Source organism: Pavona decussata, unplaced genomic scaffold (genome assembly GCF_977016875.1).
Source record: "Pavona decussata unplaced genomic scaffold, jaPavDecu1.1 SCAFFOLD_78, whole genome shotgun sequence".
Lineage (NCBI taxonomy): Eukaryota > Metazoa > Cnidaria > Anthozoa > Scleractinia > Agariciidae > Pavona > Pavona decussata.
The window spans coordinates 769,300-784,431 of NW_028145496.1; the positions used below are offsets into that span (position 1 = coordinate 769,300).

At 39.3% G+C, this 15,132-nt stretch overlaps 2 protein-coding genes across 2 annotated transcripts; both read left to right on the top strand.

Annotated features, from left to right (window-relative positions):
- The first annotated feature begins 2,522 nt into the window (after positions 1-2,522).
- LOC146476213 (uncharacterized) lies at positions 2,523-7,094 on the top strand. The gene has a single exon (XM_085114646.1). It carries the CDS (start codon positions 3,307-3,309, stop codon positions 3,868-3,870), a length of 564 nt encoding a protein of 187 aa, XP_084970772.1. The 5' UTR covers positions 2,523-3,306; the 3' UTR covers positions 3,871-7,094.
- Positions 7,095-8,729: 1,635 nt separating this feature from the next.
- LOC146476214 (fibronectin type 3 and ankyrin repeat domains 1 protein-like) lies at positions 8,730-13,126 on the top strand. The gene is made up of 2 exons (XM_085114746.1): positions 8,730-9,343; positions 12,331-13,126. Exons 1-2 carry the CDS (start codon positions 8,875-8,877, stop codon positions 12,954-12,956), a joined length of 1,095 nt encoding a protein of 364 aa, XP_084970872.1. The 5' UTR covers positions 8,730-8,874; the 3' UTR covers positions 12,957-13,126.
- Positions 13,127-15,132: the final 2,006 nt, after the last annotated feature.

Sequence of the window (15,132 nt, forward strand, 5' to 3'; positions counted from 1 at the left end):
ATTTTGCCACTCAAACAACACACTATTTCACGGGTAATTGACCCTTGAAGAACCCTTCATTCATTCATTCATTCATTCATTCATTCATTCATTCATTCATTCATTCATTCCTTCCTTCCTTCCTTCCTTCCTTCCTTCCTTCCTTCCTTCCTTCCTTCCTTCCTTCCTTCCTTCCTTCCTTCCTTCATTCATTCATTCGATAAGAGAAATCAGCAGAGCTTGTGGGGTCGTACATAAAACAAATGAGAATTACTAAAACAACAACAATTACTAAAAACGTATATACAAATTTTAATTAAGAATTGCTACGACGAAGATTAACAAACGACACGGTTCATGTATTCCTACAACCACTCGACTTCAACCAGAAACTTCACCATTGCTGCAAATAATTTATCGTACTAAACAGATGTGGTTGATGAGATCTTTTGGGAACTTTAATAAAGTAACAACCTTAGCTGTTTTGTTTGGGTCCCATGCCTCGCGAATTGGAAAATACTTTCAATTTTAAAATCGCCGCCATTTTCAAACCTGGTTGCTTCTATGAAAATACTGTGATAGCCACTCCGTCGCGCGCGGAAATGGCACGCGTGGCTTAAACATGTGCACTCTTATTTTGCCGACGACACATAAGCGACCCCATAAGTATAAAGTAACATGCGAAGGCGCAGTTTCATTAATTTTTGGCGCCAAAATTTGGAATCCAAAATGGCGGACGAGGAGGAGGAATATTATGAAATCCAAGGTGCTAAACTGAACAAAGTACACCGACTATCTTAAGAAGTTCATTTTATTTAACAAGTCTTAAAAACTTGAAATGCAAAAATCCTACAAACTTGCTACTCCGGTAGTGAATCAGTCCGACAGCGGAAGGATGTCGTGCAGGGTTTTGTGTCTGTTTGCCTTTAAAGTCTGGGGTGGACTTGCCATACAAAGCGCGATAACTACGTATACGAACAGTCTTAGCGATGCGTTTGTTAAATTCTATCGCCCCGACCGCACCATCTTGAAAATGAATGTACGTTGACAAGTTGTGACCGCGGCTTTTGTCCTTGTGCTTGTGCTTATGCTTGTGTTATCCCGGATTGCACGCACGGCGCACGCATAAGCATAACGCGCACTGTTTCTCGTACTTATGCTTGCGTTGTACGTATAAACCGGTCTTACTCTGCGGGTTGTTTCGTGTGTTTCTAAAGGTTAATTTACAAGTACCGATCATAACAGCTCCAGGCATTAGAAGGCCAATCGCACGGGCCAACTTACACGCTACAATTTGTTGGCCGATTTCCCGTTAAGTCTTCTATTCGGTGTGGCACGGGATAAAAATCTACCTAATTAAATAGATCTGTAGCACTGCCACGGACTTTTAAAAATCGGACCGATTTTCGGGTGTGCTCAGTCTTTTTTATTATTTTGCATGTCAAATTGGGCCAAATCGGCCCGATGATCGGTCCGTGTAAAACTCTCACTTCTTAATCACCCCGGCTTATAACGACGCGTTGGAACAAGTTTCAAAAAGTGATAGCTGCTTGTCTCAGTGAAGCATGTAAGCGGAAGATATAATCAAGGTTCGCTTGTAAATATTCCTCGGTATTTCTTTCCTTTGCTTGCTTTTTCTTTCTTTTCAGTTTTAATCAAAGACTGACCGGCCGCTTTCAGGAGAGAGAAGCTCGGCTTGGAAACGACTTTGGCTTGACACGGGTCTGCTAACTGTTTTGATGTGAGTTTTTGACATTGCAGTGGGTAGAAACGAGGGTTTGTGGCAATTGCACTGAATATTTACCAGGGTACAATAGATAGGGCTATGGATCTCGTCTGGAGGAATAGCTACCGGAATAACTTGCGTCACCACAAAACATCAAGCGCGCGTGGAGATACTAATCCTTGTCTTGATTCGTACAAATTGCTGACAGAATTTGACTTATCTCTTTTCACAAAACGATTTTATGGCATGCATGTTGACTTAGATACATGAGCACTGTTTGGGGTTGGAAGCGGCTGCGTCAGAGCCCGCTGAGCGGTACTGTTCATGATACTAAAAAATTGCCTTTGAACTTGACGGGCAAAAAACGTGAAAAGAATACGTTGTTAATCAATTAGAACTACAAAGTAATGCATGAAAAGAAGATCAGGGCCCAGTTGCTCGAAGCATGGTTAGCGCTTACCCGGGTTAAATACCATGACAACCTATAGGTTTTAATACCTCTTAACCAATGGTTAGCGCTGACCATGCTTCGAGCAACTCAGCCCTGGAGTTCAACGTTAGTCAGAGCGAAGTAGTTTTGATTGTTCTTTGCGACTGTGGCTTTCTCCAATTCAATCATCAGAAAACTGTACGGCAAAGCACCAGGTTTTTCTTCGAACTCAGTTTTCCTTTAATTAGGGAAAATGTAAACCAATATGCGGCACTACCTAAATGCAGTGATGTTTTTTAGTGCGGTTCACCTTTTGTACTGAAATAACAATGCATGAATTTTTTGCGGAAAAAAATATTTTCAAATTTTAAAAAAAGTCAACTTATTTCCTTTTGTTTTATTTCGTTTATTAAAACATAAGCTTAAAACCGACATTTTTCGACAGGTTTCATTTCCCTTCAACGGAACCAATATTTTCCTTTGCCTCGTTAAAAGGAATTTATTTGTTTAAGGCGCCTAAAAGACTGTAATTTTTTTCTATATGTTTTTCTTTCACGGTAATTAGCGCCTCCGAAAGCAAGAACAAAAGAAGTATTAACTATGTCGATTTTAAACCCGTTATTTGGTATTGGCTTGATATGCCGCACGGTTTTTATACCTTGTTTTTAGCATGCTGCATTTTATTCTCAATCTGACCACAGCACTTACCTTAAAATTCTTTGCAAGATTTGATTGGTGGAACGCGTAAAATATGACTTCTTTAAATGATTTTCACGCAATTTTCAAAGATCGGTCACTTTGTTTAATTTGGCGTCTCCACGTAAAAGCATAAAATTAGCCTTCTACCCAACAATCTGCTAATCTCTCCCCTGAGAAGCCGTCATTGTCTGACGCATTTTTCAAGCGTGCAGCCGTATTATTATTAAAAATTATCGTACTAAACGATAAAGAAAAGTCACCAGCTAAGTTCCAGTTAACGAGCTAACAGCAACGATAAACACACAGTTTGCTGATTTGCGTAAGGAGCCGATCGAATTTCCTTTGCCGGATTGCTTTGGAAAAGAATGTTTTCGTGAATGGTTTTTGAACATAAGATATCAACTTCTATACCCTTCATCAGATCAGAGCGACATCAAAAAGGCAGACTGCTGGTCCAGGACCATTTTCAAAAATGACGGCGAAACGGCAAACACCTAAAATAAAGATCGATTTCTGGGAGGATGGAGCAAATTCTGGCGACGGCGCAAAGAATATCTCCGCCGCAACCGGTGATAAAATGTGCGTGAATAAACTCAAGTTAAAATACAAGAAACCCGAAAGGAAAACAAGCTATGGAAGCAGGCTTTGGGAAGCAGTGATGAGTGATAAGCCAGATGATGTTCAAAGAATTATCACAGAGGAAGGAATTAAAATCAACGAAATAAATAAAAGTGGGGTTCCACTTATTCACGAAGCCGCTTTTGAAGGAAGAATTGAATGCGTGAAGGCTCTGTTAGATTGCGGCGCAACAGTGAACACGCTCGATGCCGAAGATTGGACGGCTCTTCATGCGGCTGTATTAGGCGGTCACGTTGAACTCGTTCGATTTTTGATTCAGAAGGGAGCGGATTTGTACGCCGAGACAAATGAGAAGTACATTCCTTTTCACATCGCTATTGAAAAAGGGGACGAGGACATGATTGCACTATTGGTGGAGAAAATGTCTCAATTATCAGTATACAGTGGAAAAGAGTAACCGAGGAACGCGTTCTATAGTAGAGTTGTTAGTAAGTGACTGATAAAGTAAGACAACAAGATAAATTCGAAAATTAAATATTGCCGGTTTCTGCAACAATCTGATAATAGACGACGGCAGATGTCTGCGACGGCAACTATGACCGTGGAAGACTGGGGAGAGGCCTCCGTACCGTCGTAAGGCGGTTAACTGAAACCGGAGGACGACTGCTAGACTTTTTTAAAGTCCGTGTTTCGTGCATATAAAGAAGACGACTTGAGGCCACTCTAGACGGCTGCGTGTTCAAGAAAGATGTGTTTCACATAATTTTTGTTGTAGTTATGTCTTCATTTAGATTGGCTCGCGATCTTCTCCTTGAAAGCTTCAGTGGGCGACGAATTTCTTCTTTTGTTACGGGAATTCAAACTGAATGACACTGAGATGACAGCAAGTGTCTCGCTTTGACAAGAGAGACTTCCCTGTCTTAGTAGGGTCTTCTATAAACGTAGCTAATTCCAACAGGAAAAAAATTGAAGGTTTAAAGTCTTAAACTTTAATCGAAACTAGCTCGATTTTGTTTTGTCAAAAAACTGGGCCGAGATTGTTGAATGTTGACTCGTTATTTCAATAAAGGATGACTGGTTTAATCTACAACACAACAGAATTCAAACGGGGCATTTTCCGATTGAAATCTTTTATACATGTTCCTAACAGTGCATAAAAAAGGACACATTGACAAGTAACTTCGGTTTGGCGGCTTCGTGAAGGCAGAGTCGACAAGCGGCTTTCCATGTGGTTTTCAACAGAAAATCGTTTTCCTTTCGTAAAAAACTCAAATAAAACGGTCCACTAAGATTGAAAAATCATCAAGTATCAAAGAATTTCGTCAAAAGATTATTTTACTCACGGCTTAGACGCGCCGGCAAACTCGGCCTTTCGACATCGTAGACAATCCCGCTACGGCAGGAAACTTTTCACGACGGCTGTCCCGAAGTGCTTCGGTACTTTTACTTCCGCCCGCCGTCGTAGACACCCGCCAACGTCATAACAATAAAAGCATCTAAACATATTTCCCAGGCCTTCCTCGGAACGTTTAGACACGCCAGGTATTGATCATGCAAACGAGTCTTTCTTCGGTATTTTCAAATAATTTTAATAGACTTCTTAACTTAGTTGGTCAAGATTTTCTGATCTATATTGCAATAATGCACAGACAGCTTAGACCTTCTCAAGCTGTAATTCACTTCTGTTGTAGGTCTGGGCACGAACGTTGATCCCGTTGCTCAGTCTCCAAAACTTCGCGCTCAATTTTTCATCTGCTCTACAAACACCCTTCACGGGTAAATAATTTCAAATATTTATTTCACTTTTTTTTAGGTTGTCAACATGCGAATAGCTATCACATATTATTCCAGTCATTTCTTCTTCTCCAACCATCGTAAATACATCGTTTTCATGGCAGCAGGCCTGCAGGTGTGGATAGCTAAACAGAATCAGAGACCCCAATCCAAAACATCAGCTGCGCTTTTCCGTTGTTTTATTCAAAAAAATATGGAAAATCAAGTACATATCTAATATTTTTGTAAGATTACCGTTACGCACGCTTCGAGGTCATTTCACAGCAAGTTTGTTTCCTTGGCTTTGACGTCGACGAAAGTCAATGTACGGAAATAAACTCGTACGGGAGAAGTCTAGGGTAAGACAAGCAGAAACACATTCAAGCCGATCAGTGAAGAATTATTCCGATACGTGGGTGCAGGGTGTTACGTTCACTGATAAGATAAATAAAGCAAAATATCTGCGTTATTTGGATGTCTTTTTCGTATATCCTTCTCTGTTTCCTTACTTTTCTTTTTCTGATATACGGTATCGCCTTAATACAAAAGGCATCAGCCAGGTCCTCCTTACAAACAGTGCTTGGGACAACTCTTATTCCCAAATGGCTTCATCCGGCACCCGACTAAAACTGACTGCGCTAACTCCTGTAGAACTCAAAGGGGTGGAGTTATCTGTCGCAGAAGCTGGATTTGGGATCGCGCATGCGCTAAAAGCGAAATGCTCGCGTTTTCATTCATTCTCGTCCCCAGAGCCACCACGGTTATTTAGAATCCAACCGCTTACCAAAAAAATCGTAGGCTCTTGGAACGAGGATGGTTCTTTGTTCATGGCCGTGTCACAATAGCTTACAATGGATGCTCCAAACTCAGCTGTTCAAAATATTGACCGATGTCCAGAGAGCTTCTCCACATATCAACAATGAAATCAAATACAACACTGATACCTCGTCGTGAGGGGGGGGCATTGGGATTTTCAGTTTTTCGGTTTTGGTGTCTGTTGCGATTTGCGGTTTTTCCTTTTTTAAGCATTTGGTTTTCGGTTTCCAGCCAAACTGCAAGCGGTTTCTGGATCTGGCATCCGTTGTGGTTTTCGGTTTTTCTATTTGGTTTCCGGGAGTTCTCAGATAGCCTCCAGACGCAGACGTTAGTTTGCGTGCAAGATTTCCTATTTCCTATTTCCTATTTCCTGTTTCCTGTTTCCTATTTCCTGTTTCCTGTTTCCTGTTTCCTGTTTCCTGTTTCCTGTTTCCTATTTCCTGTTTCCTATTTCCTATTTCCTTAGTCGCCCTCTGAAAAGTACGAGACGTCTGTATGTAAGCCAAGACGTTATTGGTCTTTATTGAGAGGAATGTGTGACCAACCTCATTTCCTGAGTAGGTGGTCGCGCATCTCGGATTTTCAATGGACGTTCTCAGAGTTGTACGATATCGCTAAATTTCCCCAAAGACCGCTATTGCGACTCAAAGAAGGACATTTGTCAATTTTCCTAATTTAAACAGAGATTAGAAGAATTGCCGGATTCACGCGCATAGCGTCCACAAATACTGTGATGAAATCAATATGGTTTAGTCCGTATGCTTCAGTGTCACCAATGTATCAGATCGGTTAGGGGTTTGGAAATTGAGGTGTGTAAATTTTTGGTTTTGATGGTTTTGTATTCGGTTTTCAGTTTTGATCGAAACACATTTCGGTTTTTCGGTTTTGGGTGATTTTTTGTGCGGTTTTTCGGTTTCTAATAGACCCCAATGCTCCCCTCTGTCATCCATTGCCACGTTAACTCAGCTTCCCTTTGGATGGATGTATGGTCTATACCATAGACCATATATATACCACAGAAAACTACCGTCGATTTGTTTTTCACCGTAACATGGATAGCGGAATTGGCTTTATTTTCCGTCGAGAAAGCGTGAGAGTTACATCTTATTGTTATTACTGTTATTGTTATTAAAGGTTTGTTGTTGTTTGATGTTATTTTTATTGCCTGTACTCTTACAGACAATCAGCTACGGGCCAATCAGCGCGCGGAAATGTTGACAGTTATTACTTAACTGTACTGAGGACATTTCTTTTTAAAAAGAGCGCTAGCCATTTAAAGTCGACTTTAAATCAATGCCCATTTTAACACACAACGACTGAGCGAAATTCAGCAAATTAGAGCAACAATAGAAAAATATAATATAAATATAATATAAAAATAATATAAAGATATGCAAATATAATTTGCATTTGTACACTTTTTTTTATGGCAAATCAGTGGCAAAGTACTGGAGGGAAGAGACTGGTGCGAGCAATTAACAATGGTCAGAATGTTAAAAAGCGCCGCGCTTACGTCGGCCTGGTTAGCGGATTTTTTCCACCCATGCGCATCAGTCCTTCAATCCTTATCGTGCATCCATGCACAGTTTGTGTAGTGTGCACAAATTTGCAGTGAAGTTCATGATGATCCATGATAGCTCCAATTTTTTTCTACCTGATAATTTAAACAGCGGAGTGTACGAGACATACAAGCATTATGTATATGAAAGAGGAAAATTTAATATTTAATGAAAAAGTCTCCTTCTTTGAGAATCCTCAGCCTGAATCACACTAACGACATAACAGCAAGGTCATGAAAACGCCGACAAAAAAATGTGAGCAAACACGACATTACAGGAACATGATAACATAATTAAACATTAGGGCATAAGAAAAAAAATCTTCTCTTTATATTATGTCGTTATGTTGAAGTAATGCGGTTTTCACTATAGTGTTGGACATATAAAGTAGTCGATAATGCGACCACATTTCTAGCGTAGGCTAAGAAACAACCACAGAAGCGGAAGATGCAAAGAATTACACGAAACTATTCATGATCAAATACTCCTAAATTATAATAAAAATGATAATAATAAAAAGAAAACATTTTCTGTTGCTCACAATAAGTCAAAACATAAATATTCTTAACAGGGTACCGTTCTAGAATACTCGAACACAGCTGCTGTGACGTATTATCAGCTCTTGCGTAAGCTGTAGTTGATAGCGGCTTTGTGATCAAAAACAATGTAAAAATATTGATGCTGAACTAACGGCGTTTTTGAACCCTAATCGCCTGAATTACAGTGCTCGCAAGGCGCTATTTGAATTCAAAAGCAAGTTAATAATGAACTAACTAATCAATATTTTATTTAACCTTGGTCTCTCAGCGAATCAGCGGGATTCGATGAACTTCAAACAAATTCTGTCGCACGCGCGTTGCTGTGTTGCCAAGCGAAGAAAAAAGCCATGGTCTTGTTTCTATTGTGCTTTGAAATCCTTGGGGCGTTTTAAAATTCTGAAGCGTGGCTAGAATTTTTAAGCGTTTAAAAATAGCTATTTCCTTGGAGAAATACGACTACCCCCCATCCAGTTGGCGATTTAATGTCAACAGTCGTATATTTTACATTTTGTTAATTTATGGTCATTGAGCTCGTCGGAGCGGAAAGAGCCTTGCATATTTAGCACGCGTGACCAAGACTCAGCGGATTAGCATTTCCGTAGCCTGCAAAGATTTATTACTCGGTCAAAGAAGGGTTGAGAGTTCGCCGCGTCTGATCGTCACGTTAACAGTTCCTTTGAATTGTTATTTCCTTAATCATCGAAAAGCCGAATTAAGGCGCTAAAGATCGAGAGATCTAGAGAGTCTGTCAATTTATTTGATCCGCACAGTAAGATGTCTTTACCGGGGCTGACGGTAGGCGAAGTAACCTTCAACAGCATAGAACTCAAGTGGGATGACGGGGAGAATAACAACAACAAAAAGAGACGATTATTCCATGTGCAATTGAACAGGGCTCGAGCACGCAGTCCATGTCCAGGCGGCCCGACGCTTGATCCACTTACCAACTACCAGGGATACAGCCTACAGTACTTGTTTGAAGGTCTGGAGCCCTTGACTCAGTACCTTTGTCGCCTGAGAACGATGAATGACGAGAACGGCAGCGAGCAAAGCAGCTGGACCGAGGCAATCTCTGTCTGCACAGCGAATGAACCACCATCAGGGGCTGAGCTTCACAAGGCAGTTGCCCGACAAGAATTGGAAAAAGTACGTAGCATCCTTGAAGAAAATAGTTCAGTCGTTGAGGTAATGGACAAGTTCGGTTTGACGCCACTAATGGTAGCAGCACAGAGAGGCTTTACAGGTGAGATAAGACGGCATTTGTAGCGAAGGATTTTGTTCAAATTAGTTAATCCAGTTTTCAGTTATGTGAATTATAATGCACACAGCGAACAGGCTAAAAAGATGGCATATGTATGCTCATATAGATCGACTAGTACAGTAGTTACGTTTATTCGTCACTGTGAACTAACTTAATCGCCAAAAGCATTAACGTTGAACTTGAATTAAACCTGGCTCAGTTTGTTTACATTTTGTTTATTTTGAAGCTCTCATTAGCAGTTTGTGCTTGAATTTAAAAAATATTCGCAACACAGAAATTTAGCACATGTTTTGACCGGTTTAATGCGATGTTTACGAAAACAAACTGTATTTAGCTTGTAATACCGACCTAAATCTTAAAAGAACCCAGCTCATTAGCGAAGTTAGTGATGCGGTTAAACTCCTTAACAGCTAAATCATTACATGCAGGCCATCATAAGGAATTCAAACCTAAAATAGCTCATGCCTTTGTTCAAAACATTTATATCCTCAGTGTATTGTCTTCTTCTACTACAGAGATAAGATATGAATTTTCAAACTCTGTCAATATTATGCTATAGCCATTATTCTGAGTCAGCTTCCTTATTCAATTATTTAATCGTGATATTTTATCCCCTTTTTAGAACCCATTGCTGGCTTATCAGGATTTAGGCAGTAAAAATAATGTTAAATGCATGTATCCCATTAACGTCCCTTAAAACATTGAATCAAGCTGAACCAGAGCGCTCATTATAATAACAACACGTTTCTTTTCTTTGCCCAGGACTAGGCAAGATGTATTGTTATGGGATAAAAGAAAGCTATTGAAAGTAATGATGGTGTCTTTTTCAAAAGAAGGATTTCACAATAGGGACGAACATTGTAAAAACTAGCCTAAATGAATTTTTTCAAACTGACGGATTTCCACATCAAGGTTTACTTTCCCTTTTCCATAAATTAAAGGGGTGTTTTCAATTTAATGACTACTGGTGGTTCAATTCTATTCAAACAAACACAGCTAAACACATTCATTTCAAGAAAGATATACAGTTTTTGCCGCCTGCCTGCCAAAACTCCGCCTTATCTCGACCTGAACTTGGTCGTTAATCTTGGTTGTCAGCTAATATGGACGCGGTAGTCAAATTCAGATTGGCATGTTACTCATTCACTTTACTCAACTAAGTAAAGTTTGTCAAGCCTTGTCGTGGACATAATGAAAGCGCTTTACTATGCAAATTTTCACTTCAAGTACAGTATTATCTCGATTTCAAGGAAAAATATATTACAACGAATCGTTACTGTTTTTTATTTTCCTTTCTAAAAGAATGGCACCTGCAATCTGAAGTAGGTCATTAACTTGATTTCAAATTATACAAACTTATATTGTTGCTTGAAACTAGTCGTACAAATAAACTGTGTACATTTCCTTATACAAAGGCTCACACGCTGCACTTGTTATGATTGGCCGATCATTGCCATGATCTATTAATAAAACAGCCACATGGATGACGTCATTGCGTGCTGCGATCCACACAGCGGTGTTCTGGTTCCAGAGCCAAAGAACGGATCCACAAAGTTTTAAAATTGTTTTGCTAATAGAAGTAGAAATGATTGATGAAAAACCTGTCTGTAACTGTTGAAAGTGGCTTCATTTAGGTTAACAAAGCAAGAATTTCTTTGTGAAGCGAATGAAAAATCTTTGCTCAACTGCTGTCGACGACTGAAATCCAGGAATGGCAGATATCAATTGGGAATCACTGCAAACAACTCAATACACGTGTTTTTCTTTGGAAAAGATCATTATTAATTTTCCATGTTTCGGGATATGTTCTAACTTTGAAGTTCACAATTGCATGCTGTAATATAATCAACCATAATCAAGAAATTTGGTCAAGGTGAAATCGTCTTATTGACCATAATCGTAACCTCAATATTGAACAGAATTCTGCTTGCACCGAATGCCCTTGCGGGGCAATATATAAAAAAAGTATTTACACGTGAAAAGATTGTTCCGCCGTAAGCCTCATGTGTGATAGCGGACCTAGTTCCATTTCAACACAGAGAATACAAATAAGGGCTGTTTTTAACAGTATGAACGCTCATTTAGGATATCCCCCTGTTATTGCATAACTAATTCTATTCGTTTACCGAATTACTGAATTACAATCTCCACTTTTTCAACTAAGCTTTGAAATTTAGACTCCATTTCTATCAACTTATATAACGTCAATTTGTTGTAATAGGGCCGGGGAGGTCCCTTTAAGAGACAACTGGTTGTTACATAGGCTGCATAGAAACAATGATTTTGTCTAAGTAATGATCTACTAAATCAAGTCAGTCTGTTACTCCCCATTCATTTGTTAAATAGCTGCCCGGCTTCAGATAATAATACATAAACGTTTTTTTTCACGATTTGGCGTAGAACTGTGGAATGAGATACTGCATCGTATAAAAGATTTGCTTAAGAAAGAATTCAAAGGAGAAATTCGCCGGCTAGCTTCTCTTTGGCAAATGAAAATGACTATATTGAAACGCCTATTATAATACAGAAAATAAATCAAGCTATTTATTTACAATTCATTATTTTTTCAACTTTTTGTTTTCCTCGTGATTTCTTTACCTTCCCTAAATTCTGTTACTTTGTATCGTTCTAAATGTCTTGATTGTAATAAATATTATAATATTAAATTTTATCCTTTAATAGTTGTAAGTCTGGCCCGCCTAGATTAGCTCTCGATTCCTGTGGGCCAGTCTCTTCTTCTTCCTTTTTCTTGCTGGTTTTTTTTCTATAAACATTGAATTTGAATTGAATTTACATACTCTGCAAGGCTTATTTATACCATCACCTCTCAAAGTAAAGGCTATTACTTGTTGTTTGTGTGATTAGTGTGGGCAATAGCTGCAAATAATTTTCTACTGCATGATGCTAAGCCGAGATTTCTAGTGAAAAAGCGACATCTTTTCTAACTAAGTTGTTTTGTTCGTATTTAGATGTAATGGAAATTCTTCTTGAATTTAATGCCGACCCTGATTATACCAGCGTAAATGGAAAGACGAGTCTGATGGTTGCCTGTTATGCCGGCCAAGAAGACGCCGCACGACTGCTGCGTCAGCGCGGTGCCTCATGGGTAAAACGTGACAAAAACGGGTTGACCGCTGTACACTGGACGGCAGACGGAGGCCACGATGATCTCCTTTTATGGGTTCTGAAGGATGGCGGTCCAGTCGACATAGAGGACAGTATCAACGGGTGGACTCCTCTAATGCGGGTAGCGTGCCTCTCGGGAAATGACGAAGTAGCTGAAACTCTCATAGCCAAAGGCGCTGACATCAACAAGTTCGACAAATCTGGCAAGACTGTGCTAATGGCTGCCTCAATGAACGGCCATTTCAATATGGTGCGCTTGCTTGTTGACAAGGGTGCAGATATATACTTGCAGAACAGGGAAGGAAAAACTGCTTTGGAATTTGCACGTTCCATGGAACGCCATAGCATTATAAAGTACCTGGAGTTCCAGGTGGCTAAAGAGGAGAAACAGCGCAAAGCTAAACTTTTGGAAGAGAAACTCAAAGAAAGTCAACAGAAACTAGATCAACTACAAATGAAAGTCAACTAAGGTCATGATCCTTGTGAAATTCGCCTGATGAGGTGAAGGACATATTTTCACTGATACTGCTTATATGCATCTGCTTGGACTTTAGAATGTTAACCCTTTAAGCCCCAATAGCTATCGGCATCTTATCGCTCCTTACAATAATAATACTAAATCAAACAAGATGGACATGAGAAGGAAGGAAATGATCCCCAAAGTTTATACTTCTTGATGATAAAACTCATTCTCCTAAATGGCACTATAAATTAATGTATGGAGGAGGGGGCTTAAAGGGTGCTCTCAACTACAAACCAGTCCTTATTTTTTGGGGTGTTGCTTCGTCGTACGAAAAAGCACGTTCTTTGATTAAAACGTTTTGAGCGAGCGAGAAAATGTTAAGTGAGACTGGGTGGAAATGATAGGTAGACACTTTTCACGAGTCCACGCTTTCGGCGCTTCGAATTTTGTGAGTAATTAGTAAATTATTAGTTCGTGCGCTCGAGAATTTGCGTCATCCTTGGTCAATTTCAAGATAGAAACGACCACTTTGCAATCTACTTTGTGCTCAAAAATGAAAATTAAAAAAATAGCCGTAATTTTTAAATTATCACAACTTACGCCTTGCTTTGCAGATTTTATAGAATAAATCGTAATTAAGAGGAATATATAATAGACATTTTCACGGTTTGTAGCCCACCTGATCTTGATTTTGGGCAAACGCGCCTAAAATTACTAACATTTCTCAAAACCTCGGTTAATTTTAAATCGTGGACTAGGGTTAATCCTTGTTGGCTTTCAAAGACTCAGCCCTATGTTGTGGCGTTCGCGATAAACTGTCATTAGAAATCTTTTCCTGTCGAGTGTAATTTCTCAACAGTTTGCTTTCCTAAGTAGAACAGTTTGTATAAGTTTTAAAATTTCGATTACGCCCGTTGTAGCCTGATTCTTTTCTCTACATTTGACAGGAAAAATATTAGGGCAAATACCTCTTCAAAATGCATGTATGCCGTCGAAATCTGACGCGTTCGTACGGACATTTTCAGAGGTTCAAAGCTGGCAAAAATTCCAGACGTTTACAAGAAGTTTTTAGCCCGTTTGCCTCTCAACCAAGGTGGAGCCAGAAACCGTGAAAGTTGCCTATCTCAGTTCACTCGTGGTTTAAGTCGGGGAAAAAGATTTTATTGTTCTTACGGTCAATAGCCACGGCTTGCCTGGTAAAATTGTTGACATGACTGTCACACGGAAAATCTGAATGTCCTCGGGGATAAAATCACGATAATGTGTATCGTAAAAAAAATATTCACCATATGGATCCGGACGAAAGATTAACTTAAATAAATGCGATGCTATGCTCCAAGATCTTTTAAAACATACTAAATAAATGGGAATAAAGCACAAAAAAGCTCTAGCTTAGCAGAGTGCATGTATGTGAAACTTATAGAAAATTCCAACCCCTAAATAAACTAAAAATCCATTTCTAATGGCTGAGAGATTTCTCCCTCTCTACGCTATCTTGGAAGCGAAGTGAGGTGCAATGATCTCGAAAAGACTCGCAGGTCACGTAATCAAAATGGCGGGAAAAACCTGACGGATCCTCGACCAATCCTGACCCGAGTCCTTAGCTTGGTAGTCAGGTATGTTCTGTCGTGAATTGTAATACCTGTCATGAATTGTAATAAAACTTGTCGTGAATTGTAATACCTGTCGTGAATTGTAATAACGTACCTATCGTGAATTGTAATAACCTGTTGTCGTACTTTGTAATAATCCGTGCTGTAGTGAATTGCAATACCACGTTGTCGTGATTTGTTATAAGTCTTAAGAACAAACAATTAAAAAAGAAAATTACAAAAATGACGCAAAGAAACCAACCTTTATTTTGATCCATGTGTATTTTTTAAAATTTTGAAACACAAAATCCAGCTTTCGTAACATAAGTTTACGCTTTGAAATTGAAGCCACACAACGTTTTGACACCCGAACAGTACAATTTGTCAGGCACCCTTGGTTGGGCAAAATTATTCCACTGACCGTATTTCAACTACGTGACTTTTCTAAAATACGACAAAAATACGCTTTTTTATAACAAAGTATTTTAAAAATACGAAAAAGATCTTGAGTGGTGAATTTGACAAGGAAGTCTCATTCTTTTTAAAATGCTCTGCAAGCGTGTTGTATCAACGTATGAGAGTCACGTACT